The sequence below is a fragment of the Dermacentor andersoni genome, chromosome 4 (assembly GCF_023375885.2).
Source record: "Dermacentor andersoni chromosome 4, qqDerAnde1_hic_scaffold, whole genome shotgun sequence".
Taxonomy (NCBI): Eukaryota; Metazoa; Arthropoda; class Arachnida; order Ixodida; family Ixodidae; genus Dermacentor; species Dermacentor andersoni.
The window spans coordinates 30,908,172-30,935,745 of record NC_092817.1 but is presented as its reverse complement, the minus strand read 5'-3'; the positions used below and the strand labels follow the sequence as shown (position 1 = coordinate 30,935,745).

The window sequence follows — 27,574 nt, the reverse complement described above, 5'->3', positions numbered from 1 at the left end:
TGATCGATGGGGACGGCGTTCTAACATTCTCTGTTCATTCAGAGAACGATCATCTAGTTTTCTAAATGCGTTGGACATAAATTGTTGCTGTGCTTCAAGCTGATGGCAGTGGCACAATAAGTGGCCATTGTTCTCCTCGCATCCGCCGGTATCACATGCAGGACTGTCAGCCATTCCAATTAATGCTGCATAAGCTTTCGTGAAGGCAACTGCAGTGTCACACGAACGCCTGGAAAACATTCTCGTATTGTCTGTTAAGAAGCCACAAAGTGTGGTGTTGCACCATGCCTTGTCGATATTTTCGCAGTGATGCCGTAGAATTATCTTGTACTAGAATTAAATAAAGCACTTTGCAATTTAATAGCATTGTTGATTTGATTGTGGGTATCACTTAAAAAGATTCGGCTATTGCAGCAAGTGTTCTTTCGCCAGTGTCGTCCTTATGTATCTTAGGACTCTTTTTTCCTGATAATTTAGCGCCATACATATAATCGATAAGTTCGTAAATCGCTTCAACGTCAATGACTGCTTTGTTTCGCAACGGCCCATCAACGCGACATGTTCGAGCGTTGTATTTAAGTGGTTAATTGTGTAAACGAATACTTATGTGTGATATGTTTACGCGCTCGCTATAGGTGCTCTGTTTGGAGAATGACATCTTCATTTACATGAACAGCCATATAAAGCTTCTTGGTACCGATATCAGTGGCGGTGAAAGTGAAGTTATTGATGATATGACGTTGTTGTTTGCGACGTGGTCGGTTTCAAAGTGCGTAAGGAAAACCCGACTTATAGATTTAGCACTTTGTGAAACTTCGTTCTGGTCTAACGGACAGAGTAAATGAAACTACGGCCGACAAGCTCAGTAAACCAAACAATCTAATAGTCAACAAAGTGATCATATTGCTTCGGGTTGCAAGAAGTACACCGACCTTTACAATCTTGCGAAAAAGTCGAAAAGAAGCGAACACTTGAATCTTTATTTTTTTTTTAAACCTCCTCTTTGAGCGCTGATGATCTGTCTAGCTGGACCAACAGAACAACTAAGTCACCTGAATAATATAATTCGAAACATCTGTCACCATAGTGCACTAAGGGAACTGTTTGTTCCCAAAGGCACCTTGTTACTCAGCTTCAGATTTACGAAGTCAGTTCACGTTCCGATAAATGCGTGGTAAGTGAAACAGGTGGGGTTATGTCGTTCAATTCCACAGACAAAATGGATGCAGAGAGAAAAAGAAAAATAAAGAAGCGCGAGTGATGTGACATTCGAGACACACAATAGGTGCAATTTCGCGCGGCGATGAAACACCTCCCGCGAAAAGCACATCTCGTGCTCGACGTTCCCACTTAGGGCAAGGTATGATGTGACGAAGTGATGAAGTCAACAAGGGCGAGAAACCGCGGTACGACGACGCACGTAAGAGGCAAGTTGTGCGGTTCTTCCTTAAGAAACACATTTTCGCTCCTATGGCGTCGCGCTGCTAAGCACAAGGTCGTGGGATCAAATCCTCGCCGGGGCGGTCACATTTCGACGGGGGCGAAAAGCAAGGACGCCCGTGTCCCGTGCATTGGGGACACGTTAAAGATCACCTGGTGGTCAAAATTAATCTGAAGTCCCCCACTACGGCATGCCTCATGAATAAATCGTGGTTTTGGCACGTAAAACCCCACAATTCGATCTAACAGTTTTGATGGTTCCAATCGTAGAGTGATCAAAAAATTTCTTGGTTCGCTGAACTCGTCAAAGCACCAATATTTATCATACCCTCGCCAGCGAGCCTGGATATAAGGGGCGCGATGTGATGGTCGCAGAGAAAAATGCATCTATATGTTTTACTTTTACAAAAAAAAAAATTGTACCACAATGACATGTGAACTACTCATGGTGACTCAGTGGCTATGACGTTTCACTGCGTAGCATGAAATCAAGGGTTCGATGTCCAGACACGGGGGCCGCATTCCGATGGGGGCGGAATGTGTGAACGCTCGTGTACTTAGTTTAGGCGTATCGTAAGGAGCCCAGGGCGGTCAAAATCTATCCTGACCTCACTACTACAGCATCTTCTAAAGCCACAGCGCTTAACTGGAACGTTAAACACGAGAAATTTATATCCAAAAAATACATTCTTTTTTTTTTACTTTTACGTGCCATAACCACGACGTTATTATGAGGCATGCCATCATGGGAGAATCCAGCTTAATATCAACCACTTGCGATTCTTTACCGTACGCCCAACGTACGGTACACAAGCGTTCTCGCATTACGCCCACATCGGAATGCAACCGTGCGCCACGGCCCGAATTGAACCCGCTACCTCGAGCTCAGCAGTGCAACGCTTTAGCCGCCAGGCTACCACGGTCGGGTAAATATGTATCTATCTATCTATCTATCTATCTATCTATCTATCTATCTATCTATCTATCTATCTATCTATCTATCTATCTATCTATCTATCTATCTAATCTATCTATCTATCTATCTATCTATCTATCTATCTATCTATCTATCTATCTATCTATCACATTTAAATTTTCTTTTCACGGTTCCAGTTCTCCGAAAACTTTGCTAATCGTGCTTACGACATGTCCCCCTCTGACACCACTTGTTACACACGTTATCCTCGTCATGAGCGTAATGCCAATCAAAGCTCAGTAGCACATGTTTCACTGCACCAACGCGACGCGAATAAACCGCTGCCGTCGAAGAGAAACGAGCGAGGCTCACGTTGAACGCAGACACAAGCGACGGCAGCAACTACGACGTTGAGCAGATGCGACGGTGGCAACGACAATCCCGGCGGGGCTCTGTGGCCAGCGCGGCACGTATCCAGTGCGGCAGCGGCGATCACACCTCGGAAGCGCACAGAAGGAGACGACACCGACGGCGGACACCGGGCTACGAATCCTTGGCACCCGCGTCCACCACACACTCTTCGGGGCTTCCCCCTCTCCCGCGCCTTCGGCGAACGCCGCCAAGCTTCTTTTTATCGCCGCTCGAGGGCACCACGCCCAAACTACTAAAGCGGAGTGCTGCGTTCCGGTGGGCTGGCAGGCCGTAGTTTTCCACGCGTGGAATGTTTCCTTCTTGAACGCCAGGTGACGAAGAGGCTGGCGGAGTCGTAAAAAACAGAATCCGAAGCGCAGACATTTTCCAGGAGCGCTACTCCATCACTCCCGCAGTTGTTCTTCGCCGCAAACACCACTAGCGGCCGCTTGTTTCTCTAACCCAAACAATCCGGAAGCTTCCTCAGTGCCGCCTTAGGACCATAATAACTGATGGCTTTGACGCGATCTAAAGCTGCACCCGCACTGTGTGAAACATCGTTGCGAAGAGTTCCGAAATAAATTCACTTCCTATAGGTTAACGTGCACGCACGCTTTGCTGGTTAGTTGGAACAACAATCTGAAGAAAAAGAGAGGCTCTGTTTCTAATTCAATCACCAGTGTGGTCCGATCCAACCTCTCGGGGAAAAAAAAAACATTTTCTTTGGACTCGCTCTGAAATACTGATGTGAGACGAAGATATGTATAAATCAAATGGGGTAGGATGTCGTAAAGTTAAGCATTTGATGGTAGTTACCTCTGACAAGCAATTATGCGGGGTCATTGTTAGGCGATAAGAAGCAACGCTTTCAAGAAGGCAGATACAGCAGGCAACAACCCACACGGCTCTTGTTGACAGAGCTGTCAATGTATGCCCTTTTACTTACGTCTGTTAACTTGATACTGCAAACAGAAAGCTAAAATTATCGATTCTCGGACGAAATTTTATTCGAACTCACAAAACGTATTCTTACATTCGGCTTTGCCGGGCAAAGGTGAGCAATGTAACGAAGTTAAGACCCCATAAAGTCCACCTCAGCGTCGATTTGACCTCAACCTCAAAACGTGGTGCGATGTTCAGGCGAGGTAGGCGACCCCTAGCATTGCGAGTGAGGCCAAGGATTCAGACCTTATACTCGTAGTGTAAGAAGGAACTTTCAAGAGGCGAAAGTGTAAGAAGCAGCTAAATATTTGGGTTGAATGAAGTCGAATGGTCGATGAAGTTGAGCATTGAGGTTAACGTGTTAAATGAACTTTTGAGGTGCAATATGATCCTCCTGAACTGACGAGTTCAAGTCAAGTGGAAAAGTACCAGTAAAATATTCAGTAGAGGTTCTTATAGATTCTTGCATCTTTAGAAAAAATGTTACGGGGTTAAAAACAGTCAGACGTGTATTTACAGAATATTTACAATAATTATATCAGCTGACAAGATGGTAGCCAGCGCGCGAAGCCCAGAACATCGTCTTCTTCCGACGATGATTAAAACATCTTCGTCGTCAGCGTGTCACATGACCGCCGGCGGCTGAAGCACCGGCTCGGTGCTGGTTAAGAGGCGGGCGACTGATACAACTTAAGACGTGCGACGTGGACCACGTCGGAGCGACGCGGAGCCACGGTTGGCTCAAGAGGGGCAATTTCGTACGTGACGTCAGTTACTTGACGCAAGACACGGACTAGCGACAAAAACGCGCGCGACACGCCGCGCGCGGCGAGCGGTGCTGACGCGCGCGGCAAGATTCACGAAAAGCGGCAGCAACGCGCGGCAAACGCGCGAATGGGTGCGAGACCCATTTTTCGCGGCAGACGCAAAACGACCACCAATCAGAAGCGAGCCGCTTTACGAGCCGCGCGGTTGTGGCGCCACCTGTCGCATAAGCAAAGAATCATAATCTATGGGCTCTGAGACTGAACAGTGACACGCGCGCCGTAAAATCTCAGAGGCCATTTCCAGTCAAGGGGGCTGTTTTTGTTTAGCCTTACCACACCACCACTGAGGCGTCGACGAAGAATTCGCCTCGCAATGGAGGCGCTTTTGGAAACCGTTCGCGGATATGCGTGCCTCTATGATAAATCGAGCGTCGGACAAGGAGCTGCGCGCCAACCGCTCGCACAATATGGACAGCAGTTTGGCATGACAGGTGAGTAATTGGTGAAGGCGGGGAAGCAGAGTCTGCGCCTGGCCCTCAGTGTCCCTGTACCGCACCCAAAACTTTCTCGTCCGCTTTCTGGCACGTCGGCGTCACACAAGTATAGAACAAACAAGTATTATAGTGTTCACAGTCACCAGTAGTTCCTCGTCCGTAGCCGGCAGTGGCGCAAAAAACCCAGACACTTCCGATGGAAGACGAAATGGGCAGAACGGAGAGCGCGTTGTCGCGAGAAGTATCGAATGGAACGAGACAACGCGGGACTCCACGGGCCGTTGCCGCGTGCCGCAAAACGCGACTGTGGACTTGCCCGTACGCGTCTGCCGCGCGGGCGCTTGCCGCGTGCGGCGTGTCGCGCGCGTTTTTGTCGCTAGTGTGGACGTACCATAAGGGCCGGAGTAGCGTGAAAGTAGCTTCTCCGAGAGGCCAACGCGTCGCGACGGCAACCAAAGGAGAACCAGAGCGCCCGGTGTGTAATGGACGTCACGATGACGGGCGTGATATAAGCGCCGCTGATTGTCCTGCGACTTCACAAGTCGACGTCGAGCAATATGGCGGGCTTCTTGTGCTTTGAGGATGGCTTCACGGGCGTACTCGGATGTGGAATTCAGACTAGCAGGCAGAACGGTGTCGAAAGGTAACGTAGGGTCACGGCCAAACAAGAGGAATAATGGAGAGAAGCCTGCAGTATCATGGCGAGACCGTTCTGTCTCGCCATGTCGCCGGCGTGTCACAATATGTATACATTTGAGAATAGTTTACCTAAGCCCTTTGGCACCTTTACACGTTTCGCAGTGTTTCCCGTAGCCCACACAAGTCATCCGTTTCTTTCAGTGGTCACAGGCCAACTGTCACTCTTCGCCGTTCGCCAGCGGTTTGGCAAGCTTCAAAATGATGCGGTCGCAACACTCTCTGACAGCATGCATGATATAGTCTCATTGATGAATCTAAACCAAGATAGGAACGTTTACAATGACGTCTAGAAAAAGATATTGGGGTACATCTGGCTTCTCTTCTGCGGCGTTGAACAGAGAACTTTAGTGGCAGCGCTTTTGAGAGAGCTACGTTCTGTGACATTCCTCGCTAACGTACCAATCCTATCGTATAGGGACGACGCACAAAAGTATAAGCTGCCTCTGTCACTGCGTCATTTTTCCGGAGGAAGTACGAAATTTTTTTTTTGTCTTTTACAGCAGCAAGTATCAATACGCTTCGGCTAGCACTCGCAATTATTGTGGTGTTTATGTTCTTTTTCTTTTTTGCAAGACTCGTCGTCAAGAAAACCAAACCTATTTGAACCCGAGCCATCGCCGCCATTGTGTCGCTTTTGTCGTCAGTATACCGTAGTGGGTCTTAACGAACGTCGAGTCAGGCTGCATATGGAAGGGTGACCCGGCCCGAAACGTTTGCAAAGCGCATGTAAACGTGTATACAGGTCGGGCCGGCATTCGCAACCAGCACAACTTAATTGCTAACTATGTTGCCTTTCCACAGACTGTCGCAATGCCCTCGGCCTGACAGCCGCAAATTCCTTCAGGAGAATGCTAAACTGAGTTATAGTTGGTACTGGTTCATAATTAAGAAAAGCACGAACAACAGGCTCACGGATAGTCATCACCGTGTTCCTGTCGTTCATCCGTCGTCCTCTGTCTTTGAGCTGTTGCTAATTGTGATTCAAGTGCGTGCAAACGCTGTCACGTCGATCTGTCTGAGCCCTACTTCTGGTCGGACGCCCTCACGCCAGGTTCACGCAAACGAAAGTTAGAAATTTCCTTCTTTCCTTTTTTATTTTTCATGCGCAATGAATCTGGTGTTTTTGACAGCCGGCTCTTGCGTAGCTTGCTTTCCCACGCTTCTGCATCTAAATGAAATAAAAAAGTACCTAGTGTTTACATGCGCATGACAGATAGATCTCAGCCGACAAGCCGATGCGGCCCACTTTTGTCGGTTACATGTAAACGCTTTGATTGCCACCGTGGTCTTGCCGTGGTCGTCGGCGAACCGCTATTCGCTGTTTTGTGCGGCACTTGTTTAAGGCGTTCCTTGAAGTGGCCCCTTAACTTTGTGTTTTGCGCGTGCAAATAGGAACAGATTCTTGCTGGATTCAAGTATAAAACATTTAGGCATATAAGAAACCTGACTAGTCAACGACCTTTCGTGCTTATGCGAGCAACGAGACGAGTCGCAAAGGCACCGGTCCAGCACTTCCTCCGACTCGTTCGTGCCTGTGTGCTCCAGCAGTCGCACAGCCACTCCGGAGGCTCTTCGCGGGCAACGCGCGTAGAAGCCACGGAGGAAGGAAAGACGGAGAATGTGCGCCACAGAAGCGCTGGACTGGCAACCGCAGCGTCGTTCGGCCTTCTCTCCCGCGGTGCGAAGGAACAAGTCGCTCACGTTCCGCCGTCGTCCCGCTTTTCGCGTGGTTCCCGCTGGCTTAGGGTGTCGCCGATGCCGCTGCCGTTGCGCGCGCGCCTTTCCCTTTATGACGCGACGCTGTCGGCCGCGGCCAAGGCGAAGAACCCACTTGGCAGCGGTTCAGGAGACCGCACCAAGTGGGTCGGCCCTGGGGCTAAGGCACGCCGCGGCGTGTGGTTCGACCCTGCCTCGCGCGTCTCGCTCTGGCGCCGCAGTTCGAGGTCGCCGGGGTGCGTGCCCCTCTTTTTTTTTTCTTTTTATATGCGTTAGCATTAGGAGTGTCAAATTTTATAAAAGTGCATGTAGGTGTGTGAAATGTGGGTAGCCGGTCACGTGGTAGAGTTATATAGGGTGTGTGTCGAACTCCCGAATAACACTTTTCAATGTCGTGAATGCGGTCCAAATCATGGATCCGGGAACTCAAAGAGGCACAACGTAGTGTTAACGCATTTCTCTCGCATTTACCGCTTAATCGCTACTGATTTCATTTTTCTTTCTTTTTTTGCTTTCTTAAGGCGTCAGTTACGCCATCCCGTGAGGTCTGCCGTCTTCTTCTGGATGTACAGAGCAATCAGTGTCGAAACAATGGATTTACAGCACGAGAGACGGTCTTCCCAAATTAAAAAGATAGGGACGACGCTGACATAGGCACAGGCGCTTAGCCATCATTCAACCTTATTTGCTCAAGCGAGTGTATCATTCATCACTTTCCCCTCTATCTCTGTGTATACCTAAGTCTGTTCACTACTCTCAATCGCTTCAGCTGCGTCAGGATTATTCCAGTTGCGTAAATTTTGTAGAAATTCCACCATTAGCAATCTCCTACGTAGGGCAAGATTAAATCACACTCATTGCACATTGCGAAGCGCATTGTGGAAAGGGGGAAGAGGAATAAAGGGGAGGTAGTGAAGTTGACCAGAAAAATAATCTATACAGTTTGCTGCCATGGGCAGGAGAAAATGGTTGCGCAGTTCCGACTCCACATGACTATACGTAAAACTGCATGGCACTGCGAACGCAACTCACGATCACTGTCGCGCTCACGTAGTCACCGCATCTGCGCTGGGGCCGTGAATGAGTTCTAACGGCCTGCGCACACAGGGTCCCGACAGGTCAAGGCGGCCCGCCGAAGCGTCGCGCCGCATAAGTGTTTCGTAGAGAGCTTTCTTGGCACCAGCGCTTGCAGTCCATCATCATCGCCGTTGATCCCCTCGTACGATAGCGGCTTCGGGTCTTGTGCCACTCGTTATATTTTTTTTACCACGCTCTACTCACTCGATTTCTTGGCGCCGTTAGTGTACTTCTTTCTACGTGATTCTTTCACCCGCAAAACACCCTTATATGTTACGTATTTTAGTCATAGTTGGTTTCTTCGAGGTCCTCCTCGCTCTATCCCTCACTGAATACAGTATAATAGTGCTCTTCGCAACCCAAATAACATGGTTGTAGCTTAGATTGCTACATGTACAAGATAATCAAACAATGCGCGTGAAGTTAACCAGTTGGCGTACAAGCTGGTGGTTTGCCAACGTACTCCGCGTAACAATAGCTTCATAGAGAACTCCCCGGGCACCTCACCTTTGGTGCACATCTTCACTGCAGGTGACATGATGGCGATAGCAAAGGTAGAAAATAAAGTGATCCAATGGATTTGTTGGAACCTGCGCTACACAAGGCTTCGTTCAAACGTATCAGTTAAATTATTTTCGAAGAGATACAGAATGCCTACAATTCATTTTATTTCCAATTGCATGAAAGCGACTGTTCACGCTTTCCTTGCATCGCAGTTTTAAAGCGAATAGTTTTATTGACTCTTTCGCCTGTTTTCTTGGTTGAGCGGTGGTCGCACTCAGCAAGAAAAACGTTGACTCGCTCGATAGCAAGCTAGCTAGCTAGCAAAACAGTTGTTTCGATTATCATTTCAAATAAGCATGTGTATAATGCGCCTATACCCACTATAAGCACACCGCGATGCGCGCGGACATCATGGTAATGCCCATCGCCGAACGCCTATCGCCCGCAAGATCCGCACTACAAGTCCCGGATCCTACTCAGGCCCGCAATGCGGTAACGTATCGCCCATCGCTTTACGCTGAACTGTTGTAACCGGTGAGCGATATGCTGCGCTGAGGCGCGACATGGGCGTCCGGCGGCGAGTTGACGTGTTTGCGTAGTGAGGAACGTGAACGGGCATCGCTGTTGACGATCGGCTCGTTGGACATGTACACTACGAAAGTCTTAGCAGTCTTATGTTCCTTTGCGCAGACGCCTCCACTCCCTTTAGTTTCGCTCTAAATGCACTATCGCTATTAAAAAACCCGTGCATCTTGCCATTGACAGGCTGGCTTTTTCGCACCGCTTAACCGTCCAGTGGCCGAGCGCATTTTACGCGCTAAGTTTCAACAGCAGCAGAATATGATCACGAAATTCAGCACAAGATCGGGTGCGTGTTGCTAGATTAGATAGAAGCAAACGCAAAGAATTGTGCCTTCTCCCTTACGGCCAGCAATATAATCGTATCCTACCGAATATTCGAAAATTCTCGAATACATCTTTTTCGAATAAGGTTCGATGGCATTCGAAATTTTCGAATATTCCCACACTGATAAACTGTTGTTGCTGGTTGTTCATTACTCTTTGTTAGTTGCTATCGTTCTTCTTCTTCTTCTTCTTCTTCTTCTTCTTCTTCTTCTTCTTCTTCTTCTTCTTCTTCTTCTTCTTCTTCTTCGTCGTCGTCGTCGTCGTCGTCGCCGTCGTCGTTTCGTTTCCCAAACACTGGCGCATATCCACTATGGGAGATTGGCCAAGAAGCAGGTGGTTTTCCGTATGGTTACAATTAAAGCAAAACTAGATTGCTGTTGTTATTATTCTTCTCCTTCTGCTTGTTTTCGCTGTTGCTGTATTGTCGTCGTCGTCGTCGTCGTCGTCGTCACATACTCACCGTGGGGGATCAGCCAATAATTGAGCGGTTTGGAGAAAGTGCATTACTCTTAGTGGCACCACAAGAGCAAGGCTTTGTTTCATTTGGTGCCTGTGGATACGGCTCAACCCCTTACGAGGGATCGGCCATGAATCGGGCGGCAGCAGGTGAGTGTAAGTCGTCGTCGTCGTCGTCTTCATGATCGCCTTAAGGTGTTGGCACATACCCACGATGGGAGATTGGCCCGGTTGGGGGCGTCATGTTATGGAATATTTTTATCACTCTCGAAGCGACTCTGCTGCGTTCAAGATTAAATTTATTAGAATAACGCACTTCCTGTGCAGAACATTTGATTATTTTCTTCGCTACCCTGGTCTTGACGAGTACGAAAAAAGATGTAACAGAATTTGCTGGGATTCGTGTAAATATGGTATGTGATTTGTTGCGCTCAGAAGATTAGACGCCACAATGATGTAAAACACTGAGCTGTATTATTCTCATTTGCCTGCTCATAACAGACAATGGCAGCTCTAAGTTACTTAAATTGCTCTTTTCGTATTTGGAGTCATAAGAGAGGAAGAAGAAGACACCTATAGAAAACGCCATCATGGGTGGGTTGAAAGTTCTTTTCTTGAATCCTCTATTGCCATTTCGTTTGGCAGGCATTAGCTAATTTAACAAAGCTACACGAACTTATAGCGAACCCCAAATTTCTGCAGCCACTAACAGATTTCTGACCTAAGAGACTTCCGACTCATCTTAAGTGCATCACACCGGCATTGCTTATCTCATTCTTTAGTACTACATAAGCCGCTAGTGAAAGTGACCTTTTGCTTCCCTTTAAACTATCCACTATGCTAAGAAGGAAGAGGCAGGCAAAGAAGGAAGAGGCAGGAAAAACGCTAAACGTTACGCTTAAGGACGTAACGGCAAAAGCGAACAAGGCGACGGGATACGTGCAGTCCCATCGCCTCCTGCTGCATCGCCTTCCTCGCCTTCGTGTACGCGCTCATTACCATCGTTGCAGTTCTCGATGCAATCGTACCGATTCGAACAAGATTTTATACTAGGATAGGGCAGCGTTTGTGTCTCCTTCACCTTTGTTTCGTTTCGTCATGTCTGTAAAGAGCCGAGCTCGCAATCATGACTGCCCCCACGACGTTATTAGTGGTATGTAGCTTTTGCACGACAACCAAGTTTGAAGGCATGTATGTACGTGCATTCCTTGCCGTGGCTGAAAACACGAAACATTCCCAATGACGGTTTAAAAAGTTACTGACGCATTATTCGTGCCCTTTTATTACCTTTTTTTTGCTTCCCTATTTGATTCCAATTAGGTTTACCATATAACGCCAAGCTCGCAATACTGCCACGTAGTTTTGTATGTTGCAGAGCCTTATTACAAGCCGTTAAATTTGTCCTGATTGCGCACTTACGCTTGTGCATGTTTTATTTTCCATTAGATGAGACCACCGAGATCACCGAGACCACTGATTTCAGAGGTGCGTGAGTTTTCTCCAAACTCATGGCTCGTAAGCACCATAACCGTCAGCTGTGAAATCATGAGATGCCTATCTCATCCCAACACCAAACGAAATGTTTCGCTTCACTGTGTCCTCGCATAATATATAAAAGTATTTTCAAATGGTTTTCGCAGCTTGGTCATGTCACTTGTACTTAAAAGGTCAATAACTTCTGCGATACATGAAGCTTCTCTGTTACATAATCGTTTTACTTTAAATATGTTTTGTCCCCGTATGAACATGGGAACTTTACGCATCAGGTCGTATCAGGGAAGGCTAACAGCTGGCATTTTTTTTTCTTTGCTAGGCGCAACATACAGGTTAGCGACTCTTTGTATAAAAGGGTATTTCTTGATGTCAAGTAATTTCTTACCGTAGAAATTTTTGAATCGGTATTTTTGTCTGAAAAAAAAAACGAAGCACATTCCCTTAATATGTCTGCGTATATCCAGAGGTCTGTAACGATCAAGACATTGAAAAACCACTGACATCTACTTAGCAGTCACGTGACGTGACGTGAAAATGACATGGATGAGAAATGGAAGCGTTCGCCTAGAATTATTGTGCCTGATCCGCGTCCGCCTTCACTGTTTTCGCCAATATGTTCATAGAATTGATAATTCCACAGTTTTTCCATTGTCTCGGGTATGAATTTTTTTTCAATTTCTTTTTTTTTTTTGCTTAGAAAAAACCACGCTCGAGTAAGTGTTCACTTTCGCAGCAAGCATACAGAAATTCTGCATGGCACGTGAATCGCCATCAAACTGCCTCCAACACTATATTACCTGTGCACGCTGCAAAGTTACCAGCGCGTATTGTCGTTGCAGATACGAGACCGATGCGCAAGCCCAACGAACCAGGTATCTCACCCTGTCTGCCATAGCAATATTTGTTTTAACCGTCGGCGTGCTCCTTCTCATCATCATCACTAGCCGAGGTAAGGCTATTAATAATAGAACGCGGCCGTTTTACGTGCACTGGCATTTGTAACTTTGTGCATTCCTCGCAATACTTTCACCGACGCGTGCACAGTGTCACCGAGTATCGCTTGGAGGGTGTCGGTCAAATCAAATCAGTTCACTATTTTAACATCTCGAACGCGCTCTTGCGTGTACATGTGAAATCGCGGATCTCTTTATAGAATTTATGAAAAGTATTTTCGTTCATGCTCTGCAAAACGAGTCGAATCTGCGAGGCAAAAATGCGTTGTTAAAGTGATGTTGACATCAAAATGGTAACAAATACCAGTCACACTCCGAATACACTTGACTCGCGAGAAAGAATATCTATGCCTCTCTTAGTAATAAGGGATGCAGAGCATAATCGAAAATTTGGCCACAACGTTCTTATAGTGATAGAGAGACACTATCGCCGGCTGTAGTGAATTTGGCATAATGTTAAATGCCAACAAACAACTCAATAGAGAGCAGCGCAGCAGCAACATGAGGACGTCTAGAAGTACTGCCTTCAGCTACGGTCACGTGTGCAGAGGTTTTGTTTATTCTCACAAGAGCTGTAGGCACGCGCTCATTGACTCTTCCACGCTCTCCAGGGGAGAAGGCAAGTCGCGAAGGTGCCACCGAGAAGACTGAGACCGCTGTCGAGAGAAAATACGTCTTCCGACGTCGGCAAGCCACTCCCGACAAAGATACCGGTCGCACCGGCGTCTCGACTAACCCTGCAAGGAAAGGCAACAAAACTGTCACCAGGCCATCGTCCGCGTCTTCCACCGCAGATACCGACAAGGAACCCGCGGAAGCAACCACGCCACCCATTGAGACAGTAGTCGACTCGACCTCGCCGACTCCAGGGTTGACCAAGAAAGCCACTAAGAAAACAAAGGCGAGTAGTGCTACCAAAAAGGCTATCTCCAAACTCACCACCGCAACGACAACGCCATCCCTCACTGAGGCAGCAGTCAACGTGACCTCGCCGACCGCCAGGCTGACCAGGAAACCTGCTAAGAAAACAAAGGCGAGTACTGCTACCAAAAAGGCTATCGCCAAGCTCAGCACCGCAACGACAACGTCATCCAAGGCCACAATCAATGTGACCTCGCCGCCTGCAAGGCTGACCAAGAAACCCGTTAAGGAAACAAAGACGAGTAGGGCCAGCAAAATGCCTATCGCTAAGCTCACCATCACTACCACAAAGAAACTTGCGAAAGCTAGGAAGAAGACGACGGCTCAAGGATTGCCACCCGGTTGGTACCTTTATATCCATTTAGCTTTGATACCCAGCTTAAGCAATTCCATGATGGTGAGAAGCCCAATGTAATTAATATAATATTAACTGTAAAGACAAATAATTGCAGTGATAAGGCGGACATCTAGTAGCCTCCTGGCTGTGCGTTACTCTCCTCTCCCATGCTAATGAAGAAACCTCCTAGTCTAAATGCATGTACGTATTTCGCACCCAACAGGGTTATCAGTTCTTCGTAGGCAATGTGAAAAACAGTTAGTGGTATGTTACAGAAAACAAGGCCCGTAGTCACAAATAAATCTTGCACTATTCTTAAAAGGAAGCTTTAGCTCGGGTGCTCCTATCTAAATACATGTAAAAGGAGAATTCGTTTTTCTCGGCAACCACTGCACAAATTTGACGAGGTTTGTTGCATTCAAAAGAGAAACTTAAAGTCTAGGGACTGTTGGCTTCAAATTTTTCGGTTAGGATGGCAATTTTTTATTTAAAATTTTCAGAAATCAAAACTATGAAGTTTACAACTCAGTAACTCAACAACAAAAAATGATAATACAATTCTGTGAATTTCATCTGAGAGTACATCTAAAGCGGACAAAATTGATATGTTACACACGAATATAAAAAAATTTAACAATATGGAAATACAGATTATGCACAACCCTTGTGAACAACGTAACAAATTCACGTAAGATGTAAAATGGCATATAGAATTTGTCCGCTTTGAATGATCTAATGGATGCCGTTTACAGAATCGCGATATCCGTTCTTGATGCAGAGCTATGAATTTGTAAACTTCGTGCTTCTATTTTTTTCATACGGTCGAATATTTGAAAATCTTTTAAACAAATTCAAGCCCTAAATTGAAGTTCCGCTTCCAACAGTCACTGCAATTTAACTTTCTCTCTCAAATGCAACAAATTTCATTAAAATGGGTCCAGAGGTTATGTCTGAAAAACGTTTTTCTGCGTTTTACATGTATTTGAGTAGGCCGCGTCGGAGTTGGGCCCGAGCTAAAGCTTCCTCTTAAGAGAAAGTTCTAGCCAATACTGGTACTGGATATACTGTTACGATGGGGCTCACCAGTCTTCAGCTACACGCCCCTATACCCCGCACCTCCACCAAAACTATTAAGAGGGGGATGCGTTTACTTAAGATGAGTTTACGAGAAAAATGTCGCAGTTTCGACCGAAAGGCGAAGCATCGATTAGGATAGCAAATTATTAGACAGCTATACGAAGTAAGAGTGGTAGTCTTACCGCACATATAAACTTGTAAACATTCGCTTACTAAGTTAACAGGCATGGCGTCACGCACGCTTAGGCAAACATGAACACGTCTCACTCGTTGAACGCAGACACTCGCTGTTGAAACACTGGCGTGAGGAAGAGCGGCAGCAGCAGCGAGCGAAGTGACCTTAGTGCTGCCTCTCGCCTCAACGCGAACTAAGTGGCGTGAGGACAGCGCACACGAAGCCATCAGCCCTCGGCGCGTTTAGACTCTGTACTCACCGCACATGCCTTCCAAGCTGCCTTCCGCGCGCGAGATCGAGCCACCATGCTTCTCGGCTCATCCTCGCACGCCTTCAATCGGACCCGCAACTTAAGGCATGCGGCAGCGATGTTATCGCACTTGCACTTTTTCAGGGACATCACGGCGAAGGCGATGCCGACGCCGACGACGGAAATGCGCTTAGAATGGCCATATAATTGCTATGGCAACAAAATGGAAAAGAGCTGCCACATCGGCACCAAGCCGCTTCAGACAAACGCACTTTCTCCTCCTCCTCCTCTTCCGTACTTGCTGTCGCTATAGCGTAACACTATCTTTCGCGAAAGTGTAGAGAAAAATGCATAACAGCTGTGTCTTACCAGTACTACAAGAAACCTGAAGGCTCACGAAAAGGGTTCTACTTAAATTGAGGACGACGCAACGAGCTATGGAAAGAAGAATAGTGGGTGTAACGTTAAGGGATAAGAAAAGAGCAGATTGGGTGAGGGAACAAACGCGAGTTAATGGCATTTTAGTTGAAATCAAGGAAAAGAAATGGGCATGGGCAGGACATGTAATGAGGAGGAAAGATAACAGATGGTCATTAAGAGTTACGGACTGGATTCCAAGGGAAGGGAAGCGTAGCAGGGGGCGGCAGAAAGTTAGGTGGGTGGATGAGATTAAGAAGTTTGCAGGGACAACATCGCCACAATTAGTACATGACCGGGGTAGTTGGAGAATTATGGGAGAGGCCTTTGCCCTGCAGTTGGCGTAGCCATGATGATGATGATGATGATCTTTAGCGAAGGTGGTCAACCAGTAGCAAAGAGCACTTACGAAAGAACGCTTTGTGAACACGGGTCTAGAATGGGTGCCAAGTAGAAGGAAACACGGTGGAGGGAGGCAGAAAGGTAGATGGGCTGGTGAGATTAAAAAATCATTGTAAAACAGGCGCGAAACTTAGTTTACGCTGTGTATGCAGAGACAAAATGAATCAGTACCGCAAACTGAAATTATTTCCAACTCACCACTCTTGCCAAAGATTAGGAAACACAGCTCGGCCCAACTTGTCTTTCTGCGCTAAATATAATGAACGTAGTCCTACTCACTCAACACTCCACCACACCCAAACCCCCTCACCTAACCCTCTATATGCTCATTTGCTCCCGACAGGCACCAGTTATTTCTGTCGAATGAAAAATCAGTTTCGCCACACTCACAATTCTCGCATTTTCAGAATCTTTAACAGCGCTTTTCGGCAGAACGAATCAAGTATTTTTCATTATTGACTGAATTTTGACAAGTTTACTAAATGTGGACTCCATGCGAGAACCTTCTCCAGGAACGTTAGATACGAGAACGTAACTGCTCCATGTATAGCCATACTTGGAAAGCACCCATCCAGCCACTTGAAAAAATTGCTGCGTATACGTAAAAGCACTATGAAAAACGATGGGGAAAAAATGAACCCGCTACATGATGGCATACTGATACCGACAGCAAACTTCAAGACGTCCACACTCCAACTCGTTTTACTAAAACATCTCAGAGATATAGCAAAGCCGCACAGGCCCAATCAGGCCCTTGTTTCTATACGTATGCGATAGCTTTCAAATATGGTTATTTTTACACTAGCTCTTGCTTTCGATGCACTATTGTGGCGTTCGCAATCGCGCACCCAGCCCCTGAAAAGGTTGTGATTTCGTGTCGATTTCATGACGGAATTGTATGCAAGGATGCGATAAAAGTGGACGCGATCGTTAGCACAGATGAAAGACGGCAGGTAGACTCCAGCGTTAACGCGCCTGCTTGCTTTTGGTCACCCGCCACCTGCGCCCAGAGCTGGGTAAGAGGCCGCTCGTGTGCGCGTACGGCAACGGCAGTCGCGACGCGATGGTGTTCCCTACGGACGGCCTGTGCGACGCCGTGTTCTTCGACTCGCTGTACAAGTACCCCGGCTACGTGCTCGCCAGTGTGGACGACGGCTCACTGATGCCACTGCGCCGCTTTCTCAACCACGCCAGGAAGTACAAGCGGACCCGCTTCGGCATGGGGGTCGCCGCAAAGTGAGCGTGCTCTTTGCTGTTGCCGACGCGATTGTTCGTGATGGTATACCGCAATATAGCGAATCGTATCGCCCAAGTGCCGAAACCACGCGTCATCCCACTCTCCTCATAAAATGCACATCTGAATAACTACGTCGAGAGATAATTTAGCGGTTACTCTTACTTGCCCACTCGCCGTTTTGTTAAAAGCTATGGAGCACTGCAACAGCGCATCTCTAGCTCCTTCCTTCTCTCTTTCTATCTGTCTATCAGATCCCCATGTGTGGTGGTTTTGATTTATTTATTTATTTATTTATTTATTTATTTCCAATGTGTTGTTTTGTTCTCTTTTATTCGGTGGTGTTCTTTTTCTCTTGCTTTGTCTTTTTCTCTTCGGTGTTCGCTTTCCTTTGCTTTGCTTTCCTTTCCTTTCCTTTGCTTTGCTTTGCTTTGCTTTGCTTTGCTTTGCTTTGCTTTGCTTTGCTTTGCTTGCTTGCTTGCTTGCTTGCTTGCTTGCTTGCTTGCTTGTTTCAACAGACAACGCCATTAAAATTCCGTAGGATGTAACCGAAGGCGCACCATCCGAGGTGTAATTGGACTATTCCCATAAAGCGCTGACGCCTGGCACCTCGGGTACCCACGTGACCACGAAGAACCACGCTGCCTGGCACTTAGCACTGCACAGTGTTATGCGCGCGCCGCATGTAACACTCATTTGCAGGTTAAGGCAGCGCGTGCCGGAATTTAACTCTGTTCTGCGGGAACCGATAAATTATCAGCTCTCAATAGGACCCTCCGTTGTAGCCCAGTGACTATGGTGCTGCGCTGTGAGCACGAGGTCGCCGGTTTGATCCCCATCGCGGCGGCCACCATTGCATGTGAGCGATATGCAAAAACGCTCGCTTACTTGGATTTAGCGGCACGGTAAATACCCTTAGGTGGTCAAATATAATCCAAAGTCTCCCACTATGGCGTGCCTAATGTTCAGATAGCTGTTTTGGCCCGTGGAATCTCAGTATTTCTAGCCTTTATTAGCGTGCTTGCTGAGCACTTACCGCGGCGACTGCATGTCAGTACATCGGAACGCCAAGGGCACACGTGCAACTGTTCTACTGTTGCAGCTTCGGCAGTATCCGTTTCAAGCATCGAAGATTGTAAGATCATTTCATTTCTGGCAAAGTCACCGACAAGAGGCCATATGGTTATAAAGACAGGACATGTACGCATCAGTTGTATGTGGCACCCTAAAAACGTCCAGGCACTATATTGCATATGGATGTACCTTACACGGTGCGGCACAGGCGGTTGTTTTCTGAGCGTTTATGTTAACAGAAAGCACTATATCGAGCATACAGTGCGAATTTATCCCGCTTATCATTCTATATCTTTGAGTGAAGCTACCATCCGGTAAGGTAGGGCTGCGGTCTATACTTAACAGTAACTGTTTCATTGCTCATCGGTTGATTAAGCCAGTGCACAGGATGCCTGTCACTCCAGTAACGGGTGTCGCGTTGGACGTCCCGTCGCGCAAACGTCGAAACACCGCGAAAGGTTATCAATGGAGGGAACAGCCTCGATTTTCCCCAATGTTATTCGAACATGAATCCGGCGTCGGTACCTTTCACTTGTGACCGACTAATCTCACTTGTCGTTGATTTAGGTGTGTGTGGTCTTCCGTTCTTGCTTTCTTTTCACAATTATTTCTTAATCGTTCCTCGAATGCTGAAGTAGAGGTGGCAACAAAAGGTCTGATTTCTTCGACCACGTCGCCACCTCTTTTTTTTTTCATTCAGGTACGTGGAAATGGCGAAGGCCGAGTTCTTGTCTAACACAGCCGAGAGACACCACCTACCGTACTTGTGGGCCAACAAGGTGTACGACCTGGGCGTTCTCGATTTCATTCCTGACGAAACGACGACAGACGACCAAGTGAAGCTGGTCTTCGACTTGCTCAAGGTACGCAATGTCACTGGGTATGACCTCTGCGATATAGGTATTCCTCGTTGGTACAAACACCTGAGACACATCTGCGAGACGCGTTTACCAGCGTTCATGACACCTCTTTGGTAAGATCCTTGGAAATTACATTCATGAAGCGAACATTCACTTTCTGAAGAAGAATCCGCTCAACAGATAGCCGTTGAAGTGGTTTGCAGCTAGTGGTTCCTGCAAGCTCTCTTGGTAAACTTTGTCTCAAAAACTGCAGTAAAACGAGTTAAAGGGAAGACCTTGTGATATCTTAGAGCTGCTTGACTTGTTAGTTATTTAATCTTGACAGCGCTTAGCCCCGCGAATCTCAACATATCTTTTTATATTCAAATTGCAATCATAAATCATAATTTTGAATTTGATACTTCAAAATTATGGTTTAAGCGTGAGAAATCTAACGCCAAAACCATATTGAAGTTTTTGACACGCTGAAGCGAAGTTTCTGTTATCAATAACTCAGTAAACTAATAACGAATTACTTAATTACTATACAAATTGTTTTAATCCTAATAATATTTTATTCTTTCTTTTTGGTGTGAGCATAGTGTCCATGGTCAAAAATAAAAGTGATCAAGTTGTTGAAATCTTTGGCAAATGAATTCTGCGAAAGCCCGCAAGGTGAAGAAAGGTTCATGAAAAGTAATATTGTCATCCACCGGATTGTAGCCCGAAGCTACAAAGGAAGCCCAATATGGGTTTCTCAAGACGAAAGCTTGGTACTACATTCGTGTGGGCGACAATTTTTCTTTTCATGAACCTTCCTCCGCCTTGCGGGCTTTCGCAGAATTGATTTGCTTTATTCAGTGTCCCTGTGCGTCGAGTTCTCAATTAATTCACCCTCGCACTGCGATCTGCTAGCCTCCTGGTTAGCTCAGATGGTATCGCGAACGTCGCGAATAGATGTTGGTCTCGAGTTCGATCCCCCACACAAAGATAAATTTTTCTACACTTGCGAAGCTGTCTTTCTTGTTTACCCTTATTCTAAGTTTTTTTCTTGTGATATGGCGTTCGGGCTTTGCGGAACTACTTTCAGTCAGTTTTCTCTGTGATCATGCACACATGTTTCAAATACTGTGATTTTCCAGGACTACAAGCAACTTCGAACTTTAATACCGATGTGGAGCGGACTGAAAGCCTACGTGGTTCTTGGTATTGCACTGTTCAAGAAATACGACAGCATCTACGAGGCCTTCAAAAGTCGAATGGGGTATGATCTGTCTGAAACAGAAAGTTGAGACTTTCGAGCTGAATAATGAAGTTGGTGCTGACAAGCTGCGGGGCAAAAAGCACCTGTATGGGAGACGACGATACAAATAGCATAAGTCTCTTGGTGTGCCAAAGCTCAAGAAGCACCCTGATTGCCGTAATTTGCGTTACTTCCAGAGAAAAACCTGTGGACGTGCTAATACTGCGCACTCACTTCAGCGGACGAGATGACGCGCGAGAGGATTGCGTCATACAGGGCTCCACGTACTGGAAGGGTTCCCTCACGCAATACCATCCTAGCCTGGTGAGTAGATTGCCGGTTGGTGGGTACGAGCTGCACTGCAATGCGAGCTTTACTGAACACATCCGTGGATCGTGCACTTTGCTTACGCCCGCAACAACGCGCGAGATAAAGCAACTCGAAGTTGTTAGATGAGGTATTTAGCAAACTTGCACGGAGTGCCGTATGTTAACGAATACTTACCCTCGGGAGCAACAGGTTAGAGAAGGTAGCATGAGAAAAAAATTAAACCGGATTGACCTAGGCTGCGTAAGATAAAATTCGTGACATCTGTGGCACTCACATTACTGTTCGCGAATGTACACGGTGGTTCACTGTTAAAGGGAAAACATAAGTGAAAAGCACGCGTTGTGTTTTTTTTTTCTCTAGCGACTGTATACCATCTTAGAGGTTGAATTGCGCAACATTTTCACGAAACACACAGTAGAGAAACACACAGAAAAGAGCCAAAACGTCAAAATGTTGCGCAGTCCAACCTCTAATATGCTATACCAACACGCCCAGTCGTCAACCTTGGCATGTATACCATCGCCCGATTTTGCAGCATATTACTAATGATTGGTGGTACTGGCACGTATCTACACACCTGCACAGTGCAGAGAACTAAATTCAGCCAGTATTAGCGCCAGCCAAGTTCCCTTGCGTTGTCTACCGCACTGTACACAGAAAAATTAGACAGGCCTGCTTTTTGCAGACATGGAGGCCTGCATTCCAAGAGTATATCGCTTTAGAGTATACCAAAGGCTTTTTACAACAACGCCAGACGTACTGTGTGCTTACTAGCGCCAAAGCTCCTTAGGACTCTTCGAGTAGCGATTGTCGCGAAACAGTGTATGATCTGACACATCGCTGAATCGAGTGAATTACAGTCAATCTGTGTTACAGCAAACAAAGTTGAGCGCTATAAATAGTTCGATACAAGAGATAACTCAATATACCTAAACTCGCCTACAACAAATCCTAATAAACATATTTTGATGGGTTGTTTAATACGAATTTCTTATCCCCAACGGAGTAAGTAAGTAATGAAGGAAGGTTGTGACGAAAAAAACGAAACTACGCTTAGCAAACAGTAATTTTTTTCCTATGTCTTGAACTGTTTCTCACCGTCCCTAGGAATGGCTTCCTTGATGCTCGACATTGTGCAGACCTACTTTCGTCTATTTTCCGCATGGTAGGCGCAGTTATGCGTGGCGCGAGACATCCACCACAGAAAGTACTCGGGAAAAAGAAGCATGTCAGAAAGACAATAAAAACAGCTCCCCTGAACGTTCCCCATCGTTCACGGCATGCAAGATACTTGATGGCATGGGCAGCGAAAACAGTGACCTATGTTGCGTTGATGTGCTTTCCGCGGCAGGCTGACGACAGCGAGCGTACAGAACGGGAAGACGAATTGTGAAAAACAGTCTAGGCGCTAAGTTAAACCCGGTGGAGTAGCCGCACTGGGGTATAGGTAATTACCGTGATGCATTCGAAGCACGTGTCAGGGGACTGAATTCACAAAATTTTTCTTTCCTAAGTGCTATTTGCTATCGGCAGGCCGCCTTCGATAATGGTATGTCCGGCACCAGGATTGGCCGGAATTCGCTAAGCAATTCTAGCGTAAGAGCTTTTTTGTGAATCCGGGCCCAGGCTCAGCAGTGTTGCGACGAGATGTTTGAAAGTATAATTACACGGTTCTATGCCCCAAAGCAACAAGCAGGCGATAAAGTGAGGGGGTCTCTGCATTATTTAGACCACTGGTGTTCTTTAACGTGCGTCAAGATGAGACTAGTGAATACATTTGCTACAAGTTTCTGAGAGGCCTAGGTTCAACTGCGAGATAATTTAGAAATCTGCTCAAAATCACACTAGGCCTTCGTTAGCGGAAAGAGTGTTGCTTCCTCCTCATCTGATAGCTCGTAAAAACACTCGCCTAAATCTATGCAACCGATCTCTCCTCCCCCATTTCCTTTATTTCTTTTGTCGCAGAACTACACGTTGATGTATATGGGCAACAACAAGGAAACCCTGGCAAGCACGAAGACGCTGATATCCATGTCCCTAGCCGGGCGCTGGTACAGATCCAAGGTTGGCGGCCAAAACAAGAGTGCCTACATGATCGGGGTCAGATGTAAGCCGTACATGAGCGAGGAATATCTGTACGAGCTGCAGAGCTTTACTTACGTGAGTATATTGAGAAGCTGATGCGGAGTTTCGTGTTTTGAAAACGCAATATAGCTTCACTTAAGCTCTCGATTACACTTCCAAGCTGCATTATCTCATACGTATTGTACTAGCGTTGGACATCTTATTATGAAAGTGTTTGGCGTGGTTGACCTGGATGCTCGCTGGGCGTGGGTGTGTTTGTGGGTTGGGTGGTCATAAAAGCTTTCTGTGTAAATTATCAAATAGAACTCTCGCTCAGGTATCAAGGGAATGATCATCAGTGCATGACGTTGTCTCTTCCCTGTACTTGTGGCGTCAGACGTCCTTGTGGCCTAATTTAGTACACTTTATATGGCTTTATGGACCTTAACTTTAAAGCAAGCCTATTTTTTTCTAGACGCACAAGGCAAAAAGGCTCAATGCTGGCTGCTGCACGTTCAGTGCAAACTGCTGAACTTATAACGCAACATTTCGTTGGAAATGATCAGTCTGCAAAGTCGCAACCATTGGTAGCCAGAAGGACGAAATTTAGGCAAACCCATGTACTAACCATCATTCCCTTGTTGGCAAAACCACCATGCTTGCAGCTGCTACAGACGAGCCAGTGTTCCGCCTAGTAAGATTTAGCAGGAAACTGTATCCGGTATGGATTTGATCGTGTCAAATCGTCAATCGGTATGGATTGATCGAGTCCGGTCTACGAATATGTTTTTCTCCTGCTGGCCTCGTTAGGCCTAAACCTTGGAATTGCTTAGTGATGTGCAATCGGCTTATAACAGTTAAATGCTTATAACAGCTTAAATGTAACACCTTTATCCGCTGTCATGGTTAACTCGCGCGAAGCAGATGCCGGCATGTCATAACAAAGGCAGTCCTATACTTGCCGCTAACAAAGTTCGTCTCCTTCTAAATCTCTGATATTTCATCACACTCGCTTCCCCCGCAAAAAAAAAGTATAACTTTTATTATTTTTCTCATAATTATGATTTATGAATCTGTCGACATTATATATTGTTTATTTTATAGGTGCTTCAAAAAATAAAGTATGTACATTTTATTTTATGGTCTCACTTCGTTCTTCCCATATATGCGATATCTCATGATGATATTGCAAACTTCCCGGAAAAAGAATGTTCGAAACGTTGGTCCCTGTCCGTTATCTTAAATTTACTTTATACTGAAGTCTACAAAGTAGAATCCGAATTTAAAAAGCTTGTGGTACGTAAATGCTTTTTGCTATTGGTCGAGCAATTTCGCTGATATCATCAGCATTAGGATTGGCTGAAATTTTCTCTTACAAACAATTCTAGCGTAAGTGGGCCAGTTTCTCGCCATACTTTAAACTGCTCTAAAATGCTACTCACCTAGCGATCTGTGCAAAGAAATAATAGGGTCAAAGCGTGCGTTTAGCCCCTATTTCCACAAAGCTACTAATGTACATACGATATCTGTTACGGATTTGTATCATCTGGCTACCCACTAACCTTTTACACACGCCTTTCCCCTTTCTTTGTCATTTTACGCACGGCAATTTGCCAGATCACAGAACATCCATCGTACGGGCCAAACCACACGTTCTTCGACGAGAAGCGTTTTGTGATGGTCTCCTACGACCCGGTCAAGGGATACGCTCTCATCTTCGACTCCGCAGCCACGATATACATGAAGGCGAGTAATGATGGGCTCTGCCGCAATTAAATTATTTCTCCCTTTGTAGTCAAAAGTGACCGAACAAAGAAAATCTCAGCTTGGAGCCAACGATTTGACAACGACAAAACAGCAAGTTTTCGGAGTGGTACTTCGGTGCAGTGCTGCCCACGAGCTGCAGCTACCGCCAAAGCGCAAATAACACTTCTTCGGACAAACCTCACGGCCAGCTCACAGGAACAGAAAGTAGCCCACATTGCTGCGCACAATTTTGTGACGCGAGATGCTGTGCTCCGTCGTTATGCTGAGTCGGTGAGTCGGTGCAGTGCAGCCTGCTTCAGAAGTACGACTTTCGCACACGCGTGACCCACGGCTTGGGTTATGAGGGGTGGGGTTAGGTTGAGTTAAGTTAGTTTCGTGCAAGCAAATATCCCATCCGTCCTTGCTTGTCACGCTGTGGCATCGATTGCCTGTGTTTCGGCACGGCACTCCCCGAAGTCCTTGAACGAATTTTCGATTGGTTGTCTTGCATTTTGCATTTTGAAAGTGACGCTTTCTTTTGCATATACGTGCGGCAGGTGTGGATGCCGCACGTATATGTTTCAATAGCTTAATTGTGGCGAAACAGTGGCTCAACTCATCGTCAGCATAGCGTATACCGAGATAATTTTGGGATTGTTCAGTTACAAGTGCACTTAAGAACCTTGGAATTGTTGGGGCCCATGAATGAAAAAAATATCTGGAAGCATGACATTGCCTGTCCAGCCAACTACATCTCGCGCTCGTTATGTAATGGCCCGCTCGGTCCGACAACAGTACTGAAGCACCCCGCTCATGGTTTCCAGAAGTTTCTCTACGTTGTTTGGTTGGTCCTTAACTGCTCAGGTCAGAGTGTGCCAAGCTTGAAACCGCGCGGGGAGACGAACCTACTCAGAAATCCTCACTCATTTCTTACGCAACTATATATAAGCAACCGCTAGAGGTTACTGAAAACTGTTACGCTTACCTATATTGTGTTGCGGTCACGTGTTTCTAGTGCGTGGTTTCTATGACGAACAATTTCATGTGACGCTCGCTGCAACACGTTGCTTTATTGTTGTTGTTTTATTTCGATATTCCGGAGTGCCACGCACGGGCCGTTTCAGAATATTTCACTCATCATCACTGCGACACCTTAAATAAAATCTATCTATCTATCTATCTATCTATCTATCTATCTATCTATCTATCTATCTATCTATCTATCTATCTATCTATCTATCTATCTATCTATCTATCTATGAAGAAAGCTGAGAGCTCCTCTTGGAGAGAGAGGAAGTAAAGGGAGGGAGCGCAAGGGAATGAGGAGTAATAGAAGAGAAAGATGGTATCGATTGTGTAGAAAGAGAAAAATTATTTAATGAAACTGCAACACGTTTCTTTGTTGTTGTTGTTTTATTTCGATATTCCGGAGTGCCACGCACGGGCCGTTTCAGAATATTTCACTCATCATCACTGCGACACCTTAAATAAAATTTATCTATCTATCTATCTATCTATCTATCTATCTATCTATCTATCTATCTATCTATCTATCTATCTATCTATCTATCTATCTATCTATCTATCTGTCTATCTGTCTATCTATCTATCTATCTATCTATCTGTCTGTCTGTCTGTCTGTCTGTCTGTCTGTCTGTCTGTCTGTCTGTCTGTCTGTCTGTCTGTCTGTCTGTCTGTCTGTCTGTCTGTCTGTCTGTCTGTCTATCTATCTATCTATCTATCTATCTATCTATCTATCTATCTATCTATCTATCTATCTATCTATCTATCTATCTATCTATCTATCTATCTATCTATCTATCTATGAAGAAAGCTGAGAGCTCCTCTTGGAGAGAGAGGAAGTAAAGGGAGGGAGCGCAAGGGAATGAGGAGTAATAGAAGAGAAAGATGGTATCGATTGTGTAGAAAGAGAAAAATTATTTAATGAAACTGTACAGGCGTGCCCGGCTGCACGGTTAAGGTGCTACTCAAGGTTAATGCCATGATAAATAAAATGATACACACAGGGTTGATTGCGGAAGGTGCGCACAAAGTCTCATATCCGAACCAGTACCCGTAAAGAATGTGAAGAATTCTATTTACAGCCCATACTGGTAAAACTGCGACTTAAGGGGTGGGCATTACAGGAGTGTGTCCTACTAAACTAACTAAACTTGAACGTTGTCTCCAATGTCCCGCCGTTAACGCTGTCCCTGTTCAAGTTTATCCTTAGCATGCTAATATATATATATATATATATATATATATATATATATATATATATATATATATATATATATATATATATATATATATATATATATGTAATCCTCATAATTACGCGCATGGACTGTACATGTCACATACTGAGAACCATTGTGCCGAATTTGCAGATGTGCCTGTCCTACACCGACCAAGGCGCCTTGCCTTTCGGCCTCGCGCTGTTCGACGCCGAGTACGACGACTGGTCCAAAAAAGTCAACAACACCGGCGGCTTCCCTCTCATCCGCTCGGCTAGGAAAGCCCTGAACGACATCGAGAATAACACCGCAGGCGATTCCACTAAGTCTATGAAATGCGTAGCTCCCAAATAAAGGAGTTATTCGTACGGTGCCTGCAAAGTGAGGGGTTCTCTAAAGAGTTCTCCAATGTGGAGCATCTTTATCCTACATAATGGCTCCCATATCGGC

The 27,574-nt window shown here is 46.0% G+C and overlaps 2 protein-coding genes across 5 annotated transcripts in view; one reads left to right on the top strand and one right to left on the bottom strand.

The window, feature by feature from the left end:
- LOC126536862 (myosin light chain kinase, smooth muscle-like) overlaps positions 1 to 27,574 on the bottom strand; it is a 163,626-nt gene that overhangs the window by 42,463 nt on the left and 93,589 nt on the right. The window contains exon 1 of one of the 4 annotated variants that reach the window (XR_007600718.3): positions 2,729 to 2,964. The exons of 1 other annotated variant lie outside the window; for it this stretch is intronic. The gene's annotated coding sequence lies outside the window, so the exon portion shown is untranslated. Of the gene's footprint in view, positions 1 to 2,728; positions 2,965 to 27,574 lie in introns of those variants that run through there. 2 more of the 4 variants (XM_050183884.3, XM_050183885.3) reach the window with 2 other exon arrangements.
- Positions 10,460 to 27,478, top strand: LOC126536627 (uncharacterized). Its single transcript, XM_055074115.1, has 10 exons — positions 10,460 to 10,478; positions 11,775 to 11,813; positions 13,387 to 14,037; positions 17,365 to 17,590; positions 19,363 to 19,525; positions 20,644 to 20,765; positions 20,942 to 21,068; positions 23,040 to 23,234; positions 24,756 to 24,884; positions 27,278 to 27,478. The coding sequence occupies exons 1-10, from the start codon at positions 10,460 to 10,462 to the stop codon at positions 27,476 to 27,478; spliced, it is 1,872 nt and encodes a 623-aa protein (XP_054930090.1).

What these genes read in the sequence shown, in the direction of transcription:
- LOC126536627 (XM_055074115.1), top strand. An exon ending in GGCTCAAGGATTGCCACCCG is followed by an intron (nt 14,038 to 17,364) that starts GTTGGTACCTTT and finishes ACCTGCGCCCAG; the next exon opens with AGCTGGGTAAGAGGCCGCTC. An exon ending in CGCAATACCATCCTAGCCTG is followed by an intron (nt 21,069 to 23,039) that starts GTGAGTAGATTG and finishes CTTTTGTCGCAG; the next exon opens with AACTACACGTTGATGTATAT.